The sequence below is a fragment of the Lynx canadensis genome, chromosome B1 (genome assembly GCF_007474595.2).
Source record: "Lynx canadensis isolate LIC74 chromosome B1, mLynCan4.pri.v2, whole genome shotgun sequence".
Taxonomy (NCBI): Eukaryota; Metazoa; Chordata; class Mammalia; order Carnivora; family Felidae; genus Lynx; species Lynx canadensis.
In genome coordinates this window covers 102,473,195-102,492,580 of record NC_044306.2, presented here as the reverse complement: position 1 = coordinate 102,492,580, position 19,386 = coordinate 102,473,195, and the positions used below count along the sequence as shown (strand labels likewise).

General features: G+C 37.8%; 1 protein-coding gene across 8 annotated transcripts in view; it reads left to right on the top strand.

Moving 5' to 3' along the window:
• KIAA1109 (KIAA1109 ortholog) overlaps window positions 1-19,386 on the top strand; it is a 225,473-nt gene that overhangs the window by 127,255 nt on the left and 78,832 nt on the right. For all 8 annotated transcript variants that reach the window (XM_030313128.2, XM_032592904.1, XM_032592907.1 and 5 more), the window contains 5 exons: window positions 8,523-8,665; window positions 11,111-11,330; window positions 11,801-11,959; window positions 13,986-14,161; window positions 17,433-17,608. In XM_030313128.2, the coding sequence (XP_030168988.1) occupies window positions 8,523-8,665; window positions 11,111-11,330; window positions 11,801-11,959; window positions 13,986-14,161; window positions 17,433-17,608 (874 nt within the window). The remainder of the gene's footprint in view (window positions 1-8,522; window positions 8,666-11,110; window positions 11,331-11,800; window positions 11,960-13,985; window positions 14,162-17,432; window positions 17,609-19,386) is intronic.

Below are 19,386 nucleotides of genomic sequence, written 5' to 3'. Positions count from 1 at the left end.
CATGAATTCAGCAAAGTTCAGGACACAAAATTTATGTACAGAAATCGGTTGCATTTCTATACACCAATAATAACACAGCAGAAAAGGAAATCAAGGGATCAGTCTCCAAAGTTGCTCCAGAAACCGTACGATACCTATGAATAAACCTAACTAAAGAGTCAAGAGATCTGTACTCTGAGAACTGTAGAACACATATGAAAGAAATTGAAGAGGACACAAAGAAATGGAAAAGCATCCCATGCTCATGAATTGGAAGAATAAGTATTGTTAAAATGGCAATACTACCCAAAGCAATCTGTGCATTTAATGCAATCCCTATCAAAATACCACCAGCATCTAGAATAAAATACTAGAATAAATAATCCTAAAATTTGTATGGAAACACAAAAGACCCTGAACAGCCAAAGCAATCCTGAAAAAGAAAAGGAGAGCTGGAAGCATCACAATTCCAGACTTAAAGCTATATTAAAAAGCTATAATCATCAAGACACTATGGTACTGGCACAAAAGCAGACACTTAGATCAATGGAACAGAATAGAAAACCAAGAAAGGGACCCACAACTATATGGTCAACTAATCTTCAACAAAGCAGGAAAGAATATCCAATGGGGAAAAGACAGTCTCTTTAACAAATGGTGTTAGGAAACCTGGACAGCAACATGCAGAAGAATGAACCTGGACCACTTTCTTACACCATACACAAAAATAAATTCAAAATGCATGAAAGACCTAAAGGTGAGACAGGAAACCATCAAAATCCTAGAGAAGAGAACAGGCAGCAATCTTTTTGACGTTGGCTGGAGCAACTTCTTACTAGAGATGTCACTAGAGACAAGCGAAACAAAAGCAAAAATGAACTATTGGGATCTCAGCAAAATGAAAAGCTTTTACGCAACAAAGGAAACAGTCACCAAAATGAAAAGGTAGCTTATAGAATGGGAGAAGACATTTGCAAATGACATATCTGATAAAAGGTTAGTGTCCAAAATCTATACAGAACTGATCAAACTTCACAGTGAAAAAACAGATAATAGACATTTTTTCAAAGAAGACATCCAGATGGCTAACAGACACATGAAAAGATGCTCAGCATCACTCATCATCAGGGAAATACAAATCAAAACCATGATGACATACCACTTCTCACCTGTTAGAATGGCTAAAATTAACAACAGAAGAAACAACAGATGTTGGTGAGGATGTGGAGAAAGGGAAACCCTCTTGCACTATTGGTGGGAATGCAAACTGGTGCAACCACTGTGGAAGACAGTATGGAGGTTCCTCAAAAAGTTAAAAACAGAACTACCCTACAACCCAAGCAATAGCACTACAGATTCGAAGGGGTACATGTGCCCTGATGTTTATAGCAGCATTATCAACAATAGCCAAACTATTGAAAGAGTCCAAATGTCCATCAGCTGGTGAATGGATAAAGATGTGGTATATATATACAATGGAATTTTACTCAACTGTCATGAAGAATGAAATCTTGCCATTTACAACAACATGTATGGAAGTAGAGTTTATTATGCTAAGCAAAATAAGCCAGTCAGAGAAAGACAAATACCATATGATTTCACTCATATGTGGAATTTAAGAAACAAAGCAGATGAACATAGAGGAAGAAAAAATAAAGAGGGAAGTAAACTTAACTATAGTGAACATACTGAGGGTGAATGGAGTGAAATGGGTGGGGAGAATGGGCTAAATGGGTGATGGGCATTAAGGAGGGTACTTTTTACGATGAGCACTGGATGTTATATGTAAGAGATGAATCACTAAATTACGCTCCTGAAACCAATAGTAGACTGTATGTTAACTAACTAAAATTTAAATAAAAATTTGGAAAAGAATCTTTTTTTTTTTATATATGAAATTTATTGACAAATTGGTTTCCATACAACACCCAGTGCTCATCCCAAAAGGTGCCCTCCTCAATACCCATCACCCACCCTCCCCTCCCTCCCACCCCCCATCAACCCTCAGTTCTCAGTTTTTAACAGTCTCTTATGCTTTGGCTGTCTCCCACTCTAACCTCTTTTTTTTTTTTTTTTTTCCCTTCCCCTCCCCCATGGGTTCCTGTTAAGTTTCTCAGGATCCACATAAGAGTGAAACCATGTGGTATCTGTCTTTCTCTGTATGGCTTATTTCACTTAGCATTACACTCTCCAGTTCCATCCACGTTGCTACAAAAGGCCATATTTCATTTTTTCTCATTGCCACATAGTACTCCATTGTGTATATAAACCACAATTTCTTTATCCATTCATCAGTTGATGGACATTTAGGCTCTTTCCATAATTTGGCTATTGTTGAGAGTGCTGCTATGAACATTGGGGTACAAGTGCCCCTATGCATCAGTACTCCTGTATCCCTTGGATAAATTCCTAGCAGTGCTATTGCTGGGTCATAGGGTAGGTCTATTTTTAATTTTCTGAGGAACCTCCACACTGCTTCCCAGAGCGGCTGCACCAATTTGCATTCCCACCAACAGTGCAAGAGGGTTCCTGTTTCTCCACATCCTCTCCAGCATCTATAGTCTCCTGATTTGTTCATTTTGGCCACTCTGACTGGCGTGAGGTGATACCTGAGTGTGGTTTTGATTTGTATTTCCCTGATAAGGAGCGACGCTGAACATCTTTTCATGTGCCTGTTGGCCATCTGGATGTCTTCTTTTTTTTTTTTTTTAATTTTTTTTTCAACGTTTATTTATTTTTGGGACAGAGAGAGACAGAGCATGAACGGGGGAGGGGCAGAGAGAGAGGGAGACACAGAATCGGAAACAGGCTCCAGGCTCCGAGCCATCAGCCCAGAGCCCGACGCGGGGCTCGAACTCACGGACCGCGAGATCGTGACCTGGCTGAAGTCGGACGCTTAACCGACTGCGCCACCCAGGCGCCCCTGGATGTCATCTTTAGAGAAGTGTCTATTCATGTTTTCTGCCCATTTCTTCACTGGGTTATTTGTTTTTCGGGTGTGGAGTTTGGTGAGCTCTTTATAGATTTTAGATACTAGCCCTTTGTCCGATATGTCATTTGCAAATATCTTTTCCCATTCCGTTGGTTGCCTTTTAGTTTTGTTGGTTGTTTCCTTTGCTGTGCAGAAGCTTTTTATCTTCATAAGGTCCCAGTAATTCACTTTTGCTTTTAATTCCCTTGCCTTTGGGGATGTGTCGAGTAAGAGATTGCTACGGCTGAGGTCAGAGAGGTCTTTTCCTGCTTTCTCCTCTAAGGTTTTGATGGTTTCCTGTCTCACATTTAGGTCCTTTATCCATTTTGAGTTTATTTTTGTAAATGGTGTGAGAAAGTGGTCTAGTTTCAACCTTCTGCATGTTGCTGTCCAGTTCTCCCAGCACCATTTGTTAAAGAGGCTGTCTTTTTTCCATTGGATGTTCTTTCCTGCTTTGTCAAAGATGAGTTGGCCGTACGTTTGTGGGTCTAGTTCTGGGGTTTCTATTCTATTCCATTGGTCTGTGTGTCTGTTTTTGTGCCAATACCATGCTGTCTTGATGATGACAGCTTTGTAGTAGAGGCTGAAGTCTGGGATTGTGATGCCTCCTGCTTTGGTCTTCTTCTTCAAAATTCCTTTGGCTATTCGGGGCCTTTTGTGGTTCTATATGAATTTTAGGATTGCTTGTTCTAATTTCGAGAAGAATGCTGGTGCAATTTTGATTGGGATTGCATTGAATGTGTAGATAGCTTTGGGTAGTATTGACATTTTGACAATATTTATTTTTCCAATCCATGAGCAGGGAATGTCTTTCCATTTCTTTAAGTCTTCTTCAATTACCTTCATAAGCTTTCTATAGTTTTCAGCATACAGATCCTTTACATCTTTGGTTAGATTTATTCCTAGGTATTTTATGCTTCTTGGTGCAATTGTGAATGGGATCATTTTCTTTATTTGTCTTTCTGTTGCTTCATTGTTAGTGTATAAGAATGCAACTGATTTCTGTACATTGATTTTGTATCCTTCAACTTTGCTGAATTCATGTATCAGTTCTAGCAGACTTTTGGTGGAGTTTATCGGATTTTCCATGTATAATATCATGTCATCTGCAAAAAGCGAAAGCTTGACTTCATCTTTGCCAATTTTGATGCCTTTGATTTCCTTTTGTTGTCTGATTGCTGATGCTAGAACTTCCAGCACTATGTTAAACAACAGCGGTGAGAGTGGGCATCCCTGTCGTGTTCCTGATCTCAGGGAAAAAGCTCTCAGTTTTTCCCCGTTGAGGATGATTTTAGCTGTGGGCTTTTCATAAATGGCTTTTATGATATTTAAGTATGTTCCTTCTATCCCGACTTTCTCAAGGGTTTTTATTAAGAAAGGGTGCTGGATTTTGTCAAAGGCCTTTTCTGCATCGATTGACAGGATCATATGGTTCTTCTCTTTTTTTTTGTTAATGTGATGTATCACGTTGATTGATTTGCGAATGTTGAACCAGCCCTGCATCCCAGGAATGAATCCCACTTGATCATGGTGAATAATTCTTTTTATATGCTGTTGAATTCGATTTGCTAGTATCTTATTGAGAATTTTTGCATCCATATTCATCAGGGATATTGGCCGGTAGTTCTCTTTTTTTACTGGGTCTCTGTCTGGTTTAGGAATCAAAGTAATACTGGCTTCATAGAATGAGTCTGGAAGTTTTCCTTCCCTTTCTATTTCTTGGAATAGCTTGAGAAGGATAGGTATTATCTCTGCTTTAAACGTCTGGTAGAACTCCCCTGGGAAGCCATCTGGTTCTGGACTCTTATTTGTTGGGAGATTTTTGATAACCGATTCAATTTCTTCGCTGGTTATGGGTCTGTTCAAGCTTTCTATTTCCTCCTGATTGAGTTTTGGAAGAGTGTGGGTGTTCAGGAATTTGTCCATTTGTTCCAGGTTGTCCAATTTGTTGGCATATAATTTTTCATAGTATTCCCTGATAATTGTTTGTATCTCTGAGGGATTGGTTGTAATAATTCCATTTTCATTCATGATTTTATCTATTTGGGTCATCTCCCTTTTCTTTTTGAGAAGCCTGGCTAGAGGTTTGTCAATTTTGTTTATTTTTTCAAAAAACCAACTCTTGGTTTCGTTGATCTGCTCTACAGTTTTTTTAGATTCTATATTGTTTATTTCTGCTCTGATCTTTATTATTTCTCTTCTTCTGCTGGGTTTGGGCTGCCTTTGCTGTTCTGCTTCTATTTCCTTTAGGTGTGCTGTTAGATTTTGTATTTGGGATTTTTCTTGTTTCTTGAGATAGGCCTGGATTGCAATGTATTTTCCTCTCAGGACTGCCTTCGCTGCGTCCCAAAGCGTTTGGATTGTTGTATTTTCATTTTCGTTTGTTTCCATATATTTTTTGATTTCTTCTCTAATTGCCTGGTTGACCCACTCATTCGTTAGTAGGGTGTTCTTTAACCTCCATGCTTTTGGAGGTTTTCCAGACTTTTTCCTGTGGTTGATTTCAAGCTTCATAGCATTGTGGTCTGAAAGTATGCATGGTATGCTTTCAATTCTTGTAAACTTATGAAGGGCTGTTTTGTGACCCAGTATATGATCTATCTTGGAGAATGTTCCATGTGCACTCGAGAAGAAAGTATATTCTGTTGCTTTGGGATGCAGAGTTCTAAATATATCTGTCAAGTCCATCTGATCCAGTGTCTCATTCAGGGCCCTTGTTTCTTTATTGACCGTGTGTCTAGATGATCTATCCATTTCTGTAAGTGGGGTGTTAAAGTCCCCAGCAATTACCACATTCTTATCAATAAGGTTGCTTCTGTTTATGAGTAATTGTTTTATATATTTGGGGGCTCCGATATTCGGCGCATAGACATTTATAATTGTTAGCTCTTCCTGATGGATAGACCCTGTAACTATTATATAATGTCCTTCTTCATCTCTTGTTACAGCCTTTAATTGAAAGTCTAGTTTGTCTGATATAAGTATGGCTACTCCAGCTTTCTTTTGGCTTCCAGTAGCATGATAAATAGTTCTCCATCCCCTCACTCTGAATCTAAAGGTGTCCTCAGGTCTAAAATGAGTCTCTTGTAGACAGCCAATAGATGGGTCTTGTTTTTTTATCCATTCTGATACCCTATGTCTTTTGGTTGGCGCATTTAATCCATTTACATTCAGTGTTATTATAGAAAGATACGGGTTTAGAGTCATTGTGATGTCTGTATGTTTTATGCTTGTAGTGATGTCTCTGGTACTTTGTCTCACAGGGTCCCCCTTAGGATCTCTTGTAGGGCTGGTTTAGTGGTGACAAATTCCTTCAGTTTTTGTTTGTTTGGGAAGACCTTTATCTCTCTTTCTATTCTAAATGACAGACTTGCTGGATAAAGGATTCTCGGCTGCATATTTTTTCTGTCTAGCACACTGAAAATCTCGTGCCAATTCTTTCTGGCCTGCCAAGTTTCAAAAGAGAGATCAGTCACGAGTCTTATAGGTCTCCCTTTATATGTGAGGGCACGTTTACCCCTTGCTGCTTTCAGAATTTTCTCTTTATCCTTGTATTTTGCCAGTTTCACTATGATATGTCGTGCAGAAGATCGATTCAAGTTACGTCTGAAGGGAGTTCTCTGTGCCTCTTGGATTTCAATGCCTTTTTCCTTCCCCAGTTCAGGGAAGTTCTCAGCTATTATTTCTTCAAGTACCCCTTCAGCACCTTTCCCTCTCTCTTCCTCCTCTGGGATACCAATTATGCGTATATTATTTCTTTTTAGTGTATCACTTAGTTCTCTAATTTTCCCCTCATACTCCTGGATTTTTTTATCTCTCTTTTTCTCAGCTTCCTCTTTTTCCATAACTTTATCTTCTAGTTCACCTATTCTCTCCTCTGCCTCTTCCATCCGAGCCGTGGTGGTTTGCATTTTGTTTTGCATTTCCTTTAAAGCGTTTTTCAGCTCCTCGTGACTGTTCCTTAGTCCCTTGATCTCTATAGCAAGAGATTCTCTGCTGTCCTGTATGCTGTTTTCCAGCCCAGCGATTAATTTTATGACTATTATTCTAAATTCACTTTCTGTTATATTATTTAAATCCTTTTTGATCAGCTCATTAGCTGTTGTTATTTCCTGGAGATTCTTCTGAGGGGAATTCTTCCGCTTGGTCATTTTGGATAGTCCCTGGTGTGGTGAGGGCCTGCAGGGCACTTCCCCTGTGCTGTGGTGTATAACTGGAGTTGGTGGGCGGGGCCGCAGTCAGTCCTGATGTCTGCCCCCAGCCTACCGCTGGGGCCACAGTCAGACTGGTGTGTGCCTTCTCTTCCCCTCTCCTAGGGGCGAGATTCACTGTGGGGTGGCGTGGCCCGTCTGGGCTACTTGCACACTGCCAGGCTTGTGATGCTGGGGATCTGGCGTATTAGCTGGGGTGGGAAGGCAAGGTGCACGGCGGCAGGGGGGGCGGGCTTAGCTCGCTTCTCCTTAGGTGATCCACTTCAGGAGGGGCCCTGTGGCAGCCGGAGGGAGTCAGATCCCCTGCCGGAGGTTTGGCTCCGCAGAAGCACAGAGTTGGGTGTTTGCGCGGAGCTAGCAATTTCCCTGGCCGGAACCGGTTCCCTTTGGGATTTTGGCTGGGGGATGGGCGGGGGAGATGGCGCTGGCGAGCGCCTTTGTTCCCCGCCAAACTGAGCTCTGTCGTCCGGGGGCTCCGCAGCTCACCCTCCCTTTGTCCTCCAGCCTTCCCGCTTTCCGAGCAGAGCTGTTAACTTATGACCTCCCAGACGCTAAGTCGCGCTTGCTGTAGGAACACAGTCCTTCAGGCCCCTCCGCTTTTGCAAGCCGGGCTCGGGGGCTCTGCTTGGCCGGCGAGCCGCCCCTCCGCCCCAGCTCCCTCCCGCCAGTCCATGGAGCGCGCACCGCCTCGCTGCCCTTCCTACCCTCTTCCGTGGGCCTCTCGTCTGCACTTGGGTCCGGTGACTCCGTTCTGCTAATCCTCTGGCGGTTTTCTGGGTCATTTAGGCAAGTGTAGGTGGAATCTAAGTGATCAGCAGGACGCGCGGTGAGCCCAGCGTCCTCCTACGCCGCCATCTTCCCCTCCAGGCACCTGGAAAAGAATCTTTACCCAGGTTTTTTGTTGTTGTTTTAAAAAAACCTTTATACTTAAAAGTGAATATGCTCTGAATAATAGGCTGGATTTCAAGTCTACCTGAAAATTGGAAGAATACTATAATAAACATCTCTTCTAATTAGTTATCTTCAAATGCCTAGGTTAATCTGAAAATTATGTATTTGCATCTTAGTTGAATTGTTTTTTTTTATCTCTATACCATTTGGGTGGCCTGTGGAGGCACTGAATAGAAGTTATTTGTTCCTTTTTTAAGATAAATGAGAAGATTGGGGTTGGGAGAGTAAAAGAAAAATGTGAATTAATATTATAGTTTATTCCACAATTAATTTCAAGGAAATTTAATTAATTTATTTATTCAAGGCATATGTAAAGTTGAGTGTAGTTACACCACTAGGAACACTGGTGTTGCTGTTTCAAGAAAATGTCTAATAACCTATAGCCTACGTATTCTTTTGAACTATTTCAGCCACAGTCAGTGAACACACAATGCTGCTAGAAGGAACAGCCAACCGGCCTCCACCTGGTAGTTCTGGACCTGTAACTGGAGCTGAAATAATGAGGAAACTTTCTAAGACTCATACTCATAGTGACTCTGCATTAAAAATAAAGGTACATTATTATTACTATTTTTAGTTAGAGTAGTCTTCCAGAGAAGATCTAAATTTTTGATATCTCAAATTCAAATACTAGGTATTTAAATTTAAATCTTCAAATAGTATTTCTATATTCAGTAATTAATAATTAAATAATAATAAATATCCTTATGGTGAAATTAACATGATTAGTAATTTAATATACAGTTAGAGTTAGGCTATTTTATGAATTTATTGACACTGTTGAGCTGGACCACCTTGGGAGCCAGACAGCCTCGGTTTCAATTCTGCCTCTGCCACTCAGTTGCTTTGTGACTGAACAAGTTACCTGTACTGTGTGTCTGTTTCCTTATCTGTCTGATGGAGATTACAGTAATAACTTTTTCCAGAAAGTCAATGTAAGAAATAGCTGTAATGTATGGAAAATGCTTAGAATAATACCTGGCACATAGTAAGAATGTAAGTTATTTGTTGTTGTCATGGGTTATGTATTTTTTGTTAGTTTCCTTTTCTGAGCAACGAAAACAACAGTTAATATATTAACTTTCTTTGAAAATCTGGGTATAGACTTATATTAATACCCAGAACCCATAATGTAAAAGGTGATAATTTTGCTTATATTAAAATATAAAGTTTCTACAGAGAAAAAAATAATGTATCATAAACAAAATAGACATATGACAAAGGACTAATTTCCTCATATATATAAAGATCTTTTTCTAATCATTAGGAAAAAAGAGCAAAACCAAATGGAAAAATGGTATATGGGCAGTTCACATAGAAATATATATACATATGTGAATATGTACCCTCTTACAATTAAAGAAATGTAAATTAAAATGAGATTTCCATTTCCACCTGTCAGACTGAAAACAGTAAAACATTTGAATAGTGTATATTGTTGGTGAAGATGAGAAAACAGACACTCTCCTACACTACTGGTGGGAGTGTAAACTGGCACAACCTCTTGGAAGAATAATATGACAGTTTGTATCAAAACTTAGGGCGCCTGGGTGGCGCAGTCGGTTAAGCGTCCGACTTCAACCAGGTCACCATCTCGCGGTCCGTGAGTTCGAGCCCCGCATCAGGCTCTGGGCTGATGGCTCAGAGCCTGGAGCCTGTTTCCGATTCTGTGTCTCCCTCTCTCTCTGCCCCTCTCCCGTTCATGCTCTGTCTCTCTCTGTCCCAAAAATAAATAAACGTTGAAAAAAAAAAAAAATTAAAAAAAAAAAAACTTAAAATGTGATCTTCTCTTACCCAGTATGTTCATGTCCAGGAATTCATTCTAAAGAAATGGATGTTCTAATTATTCAAAGACACACATCCAATAATGTTTTTACAACACTGTTTATGATAGGAAAATAATAGAAGAAACATAAATAACTAATCATTAGAGGACTAATAAACTAGTGTACCCTGATACAGATGTAGACTATGAAGACTTAAAAAATTGTGTTTAAAATATAAAGGAGATCTCTAAGTGGATATGGAATGGTCACCAGAGTGCTGGATTAAAGTAAACACAAAATATGGGATAATATGTATCTGTGTGTTAAAAAAAAAAAAAAGGATAAATATGTGTATGTGCTTATATAGTCATAAATTATTTAAAGAAGGATAAGAAATAGTGCCTTTTGGGGAAGGGATATAGTAGACTGGAGCGAGGGGATACTTTTTATTGAATAATCTTTTTGTGCTTTTAAAGTCTTCATTCTGTGTACATATTGCTCTTTTAATTAAACAATTCAGTGATTGGTATACATTTGTGAAGTTTGGACTATTAGGCTTACTCTATTTCTACAGCATAGTTAGAAGGAGGATACTTTTAAACTCTCAACTCCTTAGTTTCAGGTTTTTTTTTGGTTGGTGATTTTTCCTTTCTCCACAAACATTCCTTTGTTTATGGATCATAAAAATCCTCCAGAGAATTGAATTGCAGTGCTTTGTTTCAGATCTCTTCTTTTATAGGCTTTTCTTGTACTATTTTATACTGATCTGAAATTCTAATCTTAGATGTGACAGAGCAAATAGAGATGGGCAATTCTGTAACTTTTTATTTTCCTCGGAGAATTTCTGAAAATTGTTTTTGACATATTAGAACTCTACAGAGAATCTCTCACAGATTTTCATTATCAGGGTACCAAGAAAAGTACTACAGTATTAAGAATTTCGGGATAGAAATCTTGCCACAAGACACACGCTTCAGATTTCAAAGGGAGTTAATAATTCATTGTTAAAATAAGTGAGTGATAATAAAGGCTGTTCTTTGCATTGGACTATAACGTTTTAAAACACTTTTACATACACTTGAGATTCACCGTAGTCCTAGTAGGCACAATCTGTGTTGGTATTAACGTGAATAGTAACTAGCAGTAATAGCAACAGTAGTAGTAGTTGCAGTTATTAGCAGTCATTGTTATATACATAAGAAAGAAAGAGCCCTGTGTTGTTCCTTTTGCAGGGCATTCACCCATATCATTCTTTGAGCTATACCAGTGGAGACACTGCCACAGATTCTCCGGTACATGTTGGACGTGCTGGGATGCCAGTTAAGGAGAGTCCAAGGAAGGAGAGCCTACTCAGCTACCTGACTGGAAGCTTCCCAAGCCTGCACAACCTCCTGGAAGGGACCCCTCAAAGAAGTAGTGCAGCTGTAAAAAGCAGCTCCTTAACAAGAACAGGTACATCCTTAGTTTAGACAATTATAAGTTTACTTCTATGCAAGAATTAAAAACAAACAGGACTTAAGTTTATTTTGATTTATACTTTGGTTGCATAACTAATCTATCTATGTATTACACATAGAAATCTTTGAAAAAATATTTTGGGAAACTCTTCTCTTTGTAACTTTTGGTGTCTTCATGCCTTTAATTTGTATTTCTAAATTGCAGCATTTGACATTACTGTCAACCTAGTCATGGTATGGGATGGTGTCAAAACCAGCTAGCGGTGCATTTCTTCTTGTCATATTAAAAATAAGTTATTTATTAATGCCTTAATATCTAAATGCCAACATCATGCAGTGAGTTTGAAAACATCTGCAAGAGACAATTTAACCTGGCTTGTAAAAATTAATTACATAAATCATATTTTATGCTTCCTTAGTATGTAAGTAATACATAAATAATAAACAATAAAACTTTTTTTTCAGGAAATACAATGGCCACTGATATGTTATCCGAACATCCCTTGCTATCTGAGCCATCTTCTGTGAGTTTCTATAATTGGATGTCAAATGCTGTTGGTAATCGTGGAAGTGTGGTACAGGAATCTCCTGTTACAAAGTCTGCACATAACAGCCTTCCAACAGGTATTAAGCTACGTGTTATTTTGCTTAACTGTCTAAGATGCATACATAAATTTTAACAAAATCCTGTTTTTCAGGGAATAGTCAAAAAATCTGAAATGTTTAATAGTGTTTAGTTTAAATTTTCCCATTTATGAAATATCTTTGTTAATATCAAGTTGAGAGAATAGTAAGCAGTCACTTGGTGTTCTCGTGGAAAGACAAATATGTCAAATGTGAGATTGTATATAATTTAAAGAGTTTAAAATGTCCAGTTAATGTGGCTGGTTTAATTTTCTAAATACCAAAAGGTGGTAAATGAAAACATGCAAAGTATATGGCATAATGTACTTACAATACAGAAAAATATTTTTAGTTTTTCCACGTTCCTCAGAGAAATAATAACTAGCATTCTTTTACTCTTTTTAGTAATTAAGTATTTAATTAAAATATTTAATTAAAATCTAAGCGAGTACTAAGAGGAATTAAAATAAGATTCTTGCCCTTGAGGAGGAAACGAGGGCAATTTATTTTATTTTATTTTTATTTATTTATTTTTAAATTTTATTTATTCTGAGAGAGAGAGAGAGAGAGCATGTGTGCATGTGCATGAGTTGGGGAGGGGGGGCAGGAAGAGAGGCAGAGAGAGAGAATCCCAAGCAGGTTCCATGCTGTCAACCATGAGATCATGACCTGAACCAAGATCAAAAGTCACATGCTTAAGTGAGCCACCCAGACACCCTGGCAGTTTGTTAATTTTAAAAGGGTGTATGTAGGGGCGCCTGGGTGGCGCAGTCGGTTGAGCGTCCGACTTCAGCCAGGTCACGATCTCGCGGTCCGTGAGTTCGAGCCCCGCGTCAGGCTCTGGGCTGATGGCTCGGAGCCTGGAGCCTGTTTCCGATTCTGTGTCTCCCTCTCTCTCTGCCCCTCCCCTGTTCATGCTCTGTCTCTCTCTGTCGCAAAAATAAATAAAAACGTTGAAAAAAAAAAATTTAAAAAAAAAAAATAAAAGGGTGTATGTAAATAGGAAGAAGACTGGCAGGGAACTCACAAAGAAATATTGGTGGCTATCTCCAGAAACAGAAGAGGTGCCACCCTTCGTTTTCTACTTTTTTTCTTTTTTGGGGGTATTTTCCCAAATTTATTAGATGCATGTATTATTTTCTTGTAAAAAAAATTTTTTAAAGACTGTGAAATAGGCTTTGGTCCTAGTTACTGAGGGCAGCTGAAGTTAATCCATGTAACAGCAATTTGCATTGCTAACAAATTCTGTTCAGATAGAAAATAGGAAATTATGAAATGTGGTTGAAACATGACTATTTAGTTTTTTGTGGTTTTTTTTTTGTTTTTTTTTTTGCTGGTGTGTGGCGTACTTTTGAACCTGGAACTGATTCTAATTATGACTACATTCCAGTTGTTAGCATTGGCTCTTGGTTGAAGAAGAGAGAAGGATGATGCTTCCACCAGCTCTCAGTACTTTTCTAAAACTAGTCTCACTACTGTGCAGTTTAAATTTTAAGAAAACCAGAAAAGAACATTTCCTCTTTATCATGCGTGGGTCTTTTGCCTGGGGAGCTAAAGGGTAAAGGGAGTACATAGGAAAAGAAATAGTGTCATTTTATTTTTCTTTTGCCTCAGGAAAGCATAGTTGGGAAGAAATTTATATGTGGGACTCTGTGACATCCATTGCTTTTATCCTACTGCTATCTATGACTGCTCCTCAGTGCAAAGCTGAGGGAATATCAAATGCTTTTCAAAGATATTCTAGCCATAAAATTCTGTACTTTGGACTGACTGGTTCTAATACAGACTTCGTGTATGAGGAAGACTAATATTTTCTGGAATTATAGTTTAATTTCATTTTTATTAGTAAATCATGCCTCTAAAATAACCTAAAAGTGCTGTTTTTTTTTTTTTTTTCTTCATTCAATTAAGATGGTCTGGTAATACTACTATAATACAGACTTCATAAGTTTACTTTGCTGTGCCCTTTAAGTTGTTTTTATTTCCTCACAACTTAAGTTTTATTTTTGAACATTTACTCTGTTAGGTGTTGCACCCAATCTTCCTACGATACCCTCAGCTTCAGATTTCAACACTGTCTTATCTAGCGACCAGAATACTTTGGATGGAACGCATTCTCAGCATAGCACTAGTCAGGATGATGTGGCAGGTGTAGAAGAAGCCAACCAAGGGTTTCCTGCTGTGCAGCTTGCTGATGCACAGGTGAGCCAGTCTCTTTTTCCATAATTATAGTAATCCCTCATTAGGTGGTACTTAGCAGCTAGAACCACCAAGTCGTGTGCACCTTGGAAATTCTAGGGCATATCTTTTTTTCTGTGCTTCTCTGCCTAAAGCCTTCATGCAAAAAAAGGAGGAACCTTTTAAAAGTACATGGGTTAATTATAAATGCAAACTTAGCACTTGTAGATGTTCATTAAACAGAAGAGTGGTATATAGTTATTAGTCTCATACAGTAACATCTTGTTATTTGGAGATACAAATTGACTAAAACACATGACTAGAAAGCTAAATTTAACCATGTCATATAGAAGGCTATATTAAGTGCTATGTTAAAACTTTATTGAGTGAGCAGTTGGGAGGCACTGAAGATTTTAAAGCAAGGAATAAAGTGACTAGAACTGTACATGTAGAAGAAATATGGTAGCAATGTGTTAATGGATTGAAGTAGAGAACTATAGGTGAAAAAAATGAGTTATTGAAATAGTTCATGCAGTGGTAAATGAGGCTTTTAACATAGATGGTTGTGACTTTGATAAAGTGATGGTAAAATATTCTGGAGGTCTTTATTTAATTGATTAAAGGTAGGAGTCGACAGCAAAATCCTTTGACTATTTTGGTTTGAATGATCACAAGGCAAGTAGATGAGTGGGACCGTGGCTATTAAGAGGTGTTATTTTCTCAGGATGAGAGAGACTCAAGCATAGTTAGATATTTAGGAGGAATTAGGAATGTCCTGATCAGAAGAAGAAAAAAGAAGGGTAAACTGATAGAGCAAGATTCAGAGAGGGATGAGGAGTGTTGGAATTTACAGTCATTTATAGAGAGAGATGTTTTAGACATAAAAAAATACTTTTTTCCTCTGAGAATTTCCTCTGAGAAACTGAGAAGGCAATAAGGACAGTTCACAGCTATACAGGTAAGTTTGCAAATTGGTAGCTTCAATTTTCTCTTACAGTAGAAGGTAATTTATGTTAAGAAATGTGTCAGGCACTTTAAAATTTTCCTGAGATTTACTTCTCCAGTACATTAGAGTAGTTTTTAGGGTCTTCATTTTCTTTTTTAATGGAGAGTGGGAAAAGAAATAATTTTGTTGTTGTTTTGGCCTATAGAATACATTAATTGTACTTATTAGTATTCAATACATATTTTTAGAGATAACTATATTGTTTTAAAGACTCTAAAATCTACTAGAAACATGAATATTAAATAATATGGTAAAAAACTCTGTAAGGTAATTTAGATATGTGTAAACGTTGGAGTGAATATGGAAGAGAGCTTACCAAACAGACACCCTAAAAAGATTGTCAGATAGTGCTGAGGGCCTGGTTAAGAGTTTAGGTTAGTGTTAGGGTAGCAATGAATGCAATTATATCATCTCCTCTCATTGTTCCTAGCAGCTCAGCTATAGGAGTAGAAGATGATTGATCCAAAGCAGATATAGCAAGAAAAATGTGGTGATAAGATATAATAAACAATCTAGGAAGTTGGTGAAATGAAATTAAGCAAGATTATAGGGGAAAAGGCAGTCCTATAACTTTGGACTGAAGTGTTGGTTATCTTCATGGTCAAAGAAGTCATTCAGGATTATAAATTGGGATTGAAAAGAAACAGGAGAAAATAATCAAAGTTTCTGGAATCAAAGTTTCTGATAGGTATGGAGCCATAAATAAATGACAAAGATTAGGAAAGAGGGTGGTTTGAACCTTGAAGAGGGTAGAGTTTTTCCATTAGAATGAACGAGCAAATCCAAGAGTAAAGGCAAGAAAGAATATCCCAAGCAAGTATAAAAGGGAGAAGAAATTTATCCCCAAAGTTCCAATCTACAGTAGAACTGTTTGAATTCTCTGTTCTAGTTCTTTAGTCCTTAGAAGAGTAGCCTTTCTTCCCAAGCACAAACAAATGAGATGTCCTAGAGGTAATTGAACATGTAGACTTGAGTCTTAATACATAAATTGCACTTGTCCATTTTAATGATAATATTTAACTTTCAGGAAAAGATCACTAAAGGAGAGTGTACAGTTGAAAGGGTTAGGGGAGGGCCATGGAAAGCACTGGGTAGCACCTATATTTTATTTTACTTAAAAAAAAATTAATGTTTATTTTTGAGAGAGAGAGAGCACACGTGAACGGAGGTGGGGGAGGGGCGGAAAGAAAGGGAGTCACCATCTGAAGCCAGCTCCAGGCTCTGAGCTGTTAGCAATCAGCCCGATGTGGGGCTTGAACCCATGAACTGAGTCCCATTTTCAGGGACTCATGGGGCTTGAACCCATGAGCTGAAGTCAGATGCTTAACCAACTGAGCCACCCAGGTGCCCCATAGATAGCACCTATATTTTAGATGTGGAAGGAGGGAAAGGAACCATGCAAGAGAGAATAAGTAAATTGATTATAGTAATCAACTACTAAACAAATTAGTTGCTTCTGTTTGAGTTAGCTCTTCATGACTACAACATCAGTTAACAAGATATTTAATTAGAGTGATGTATTTCTATAAGCATGTGTAGTACTTAAAATATAAAGGAAGTTTTTTGTCAGGAAATAAATATTAAATGACTGTTATAACCAAGTGATACCATTTAAAAATAGGTCAGATATTCATAATATAAGATATGAAACATTTTTATATTAACATAAGATGTTGATAGGCTATTCTAATACCACGTTTTTATGGAAACACAGTATACATGCCTTTTTTAAAAACAGGATGTAGAATGATTTAAACTAGTTCAGGGGCGCCTGGGTGGCTCGGTCGGTTAAGCGTCCGACTTCGGCTCAGGTCATGATCTCACGGTCCGTGAGTTCGAGCCCCGTGTCGGGCTCTGTGCTGACAGCTCAGAGCCTGGAGCCTGTTTCAGATTCTGTGTCTCCCTCTCTCTCTGCCCCTCCCCTGTTCATGCTCTGTCTCTCTCTGTCTCAAAAATAAATAAACGTTAAAAAAAATTAAAAAAAAAAAAAACTAGTTCACAATTTTATTTTCCTTGTACTTTCAGACACTCAGGCAGGTTGGAGGAATCTTCTTCCTTGTGATTACCTTGAAAATGAGTGGCACACAAGAGGTGCTCAAAAATACTGTTAAGTTTTAAGTAAAATTAGAGCTTAACATTTTTTGTACAAGTCCCCCCCCCCCCCGCCCCCTGCCTTTTTTTGCTTCACACTGTGGTAATAATATATGTATTCAGATAGGATAAGAAAAAAGCCACAGTAAATGATGGATTATAAATTAAGCTAATTAATGAATGTGTTATGTCTTCCAGGTTGTTTTTAAACCTCTTCTGAGTCATACAGGGATTCAGTCACAGGATGCAATGCCACTCTGCTACCGAATGTACTTTGGAGAACACCTTTCATTTTCAGGAACTTTGGACTGCCTTAGAGCAGATATTGTGGATTCAGACACAGCCAAAGAGAGAAAAGGCAAAAGAGCAAGAAGGTGTCTTGTGTTATTGATCTTTTTGTGTAAAATTTTGTATATAGGTTATAATACCTTTTTTTTTAATTTCATTTTCCTCTATGCTAATGAGAAACTATTTTTAATATCTTAATGAGAAGGTAATTTCCACTTGTCAAAAACAGACTTATTTTAATAACCTGTTGATTTTATAGATCAGGAGGCCTATTTTTAGGTGTAGTTTTGTACCATGTTAGCACATGTATGTGGGTTAGCCAAAGTACATTTGCTGTATATATACTCAGAATGTGTTTACTATTGCAGTAATTGATTTTTATGGTCTTTTACATTGTAATTTTATATATCTTACAATTATTACTAACTTGTGTAGACTTTTAGTATTTTCTATTAGATACAGAGTAGAAGTTATATTTAAAGTATAGCCATCAGAAACAAATATATAAGAATGCTGAATGTAGCATGGTGAAAGTTAAGAACTACGTTTTACTTTCATTCTTTACATTATCAGAGATAGTTCTTCAATTTCTTTACTGCTTGAATAGGAAATATTATGCTCACTAATAAGATTTGACTAATCTTTTGTGAACTTGGAATTTTACTTTGAGTAGGTCTCGCTAATGGATATAGGAATCATAGAATATGGACATACATGGCATTTGTGACAAGTTTTGCAACATTCTTGGTTTGATCCAATTTGTGTTTTTGCAGGGTGGTAAATTAAAAGTAAAATGCACTAAAAAAAGCAAAATGCCCATGTATCCAACATATGACTAAATGAAAAATGTTTTCCGTATGAAATATTCTATTTAAAATTTTAAATAATTTGACAAAATCAGTTTAAACATTTTTATGAAATTTTTTTTTAGTTTTTTTTTTTAGTGTTTATTTTTGAGAGAGAAAGAGAGAGAAAGCGTGAGTGGGGGAAGGGCAGAGAGAGACGGAGACACAGAATCTGAAGCAGGCTCCAGGCTCTAAGCTGTCAGCACTGAGCCCGACGCAGGGCTCGAACTCACAAACTGCTAGATTATGACCTGAGCTGAAGTTGGACGCTTAACCAACTGAGCCACCCAGGTACCCCTATGGAAATTTATTAATAGAAAAATATAGCTTTCTTATGTTTTGTTTCAGGTCTAGATATCTGAGGATTTTCTAATGACACAGGAATATGGAAATTGCATTGTCTTTTCTATTAAATATAGGACAGTCCTTGCTTTTCACAGTAGAGTGGTACCATAACAATGACTGTGCAAGCTGAAGCACCACAAAGTGACCTTAATGATTATTAAGATTAGTGGGGAGGGACACCTGAGTGGCTCAGTCGGTTAAGTGTCTGACTTCAGCTCAGGTCATGATCTCACGGTCTGTGGGTTTGAGCCCTGCGTCGGGCTCTGTGCTAACAGCTCAGAGTCTAGAGCCTGCTTCTGATTCTGTGTCTCCCTCTCTCTCTGCCCCTCCCCTGCTCACGCTCTGTCTCTCTCTCTCTCAAAAATAAATAAAGATTAAAAAAAAATTAAATTAAATGAGATTAAATATGTAAACAATATATTTAACAGAGGTGGGGAGAGGTTGGCTAAGGGAGGTACCCTAATGGACCTATAATTAACTTTAAATTCCAATACCATTGGGGTGCATTATCACATTGGTAAGAAAAAATGTTTTATTACTTCACTGAAGTAATTAACATAAATTTGATTTTAACTAGTCAGTTGTGGAATAAGATCAAGGGAGAAGACGAATTTTTCAACTTATAAAAAATTGGCCTAGTGAATAATAACATGAGCTCTTGCTTAAAATTATCT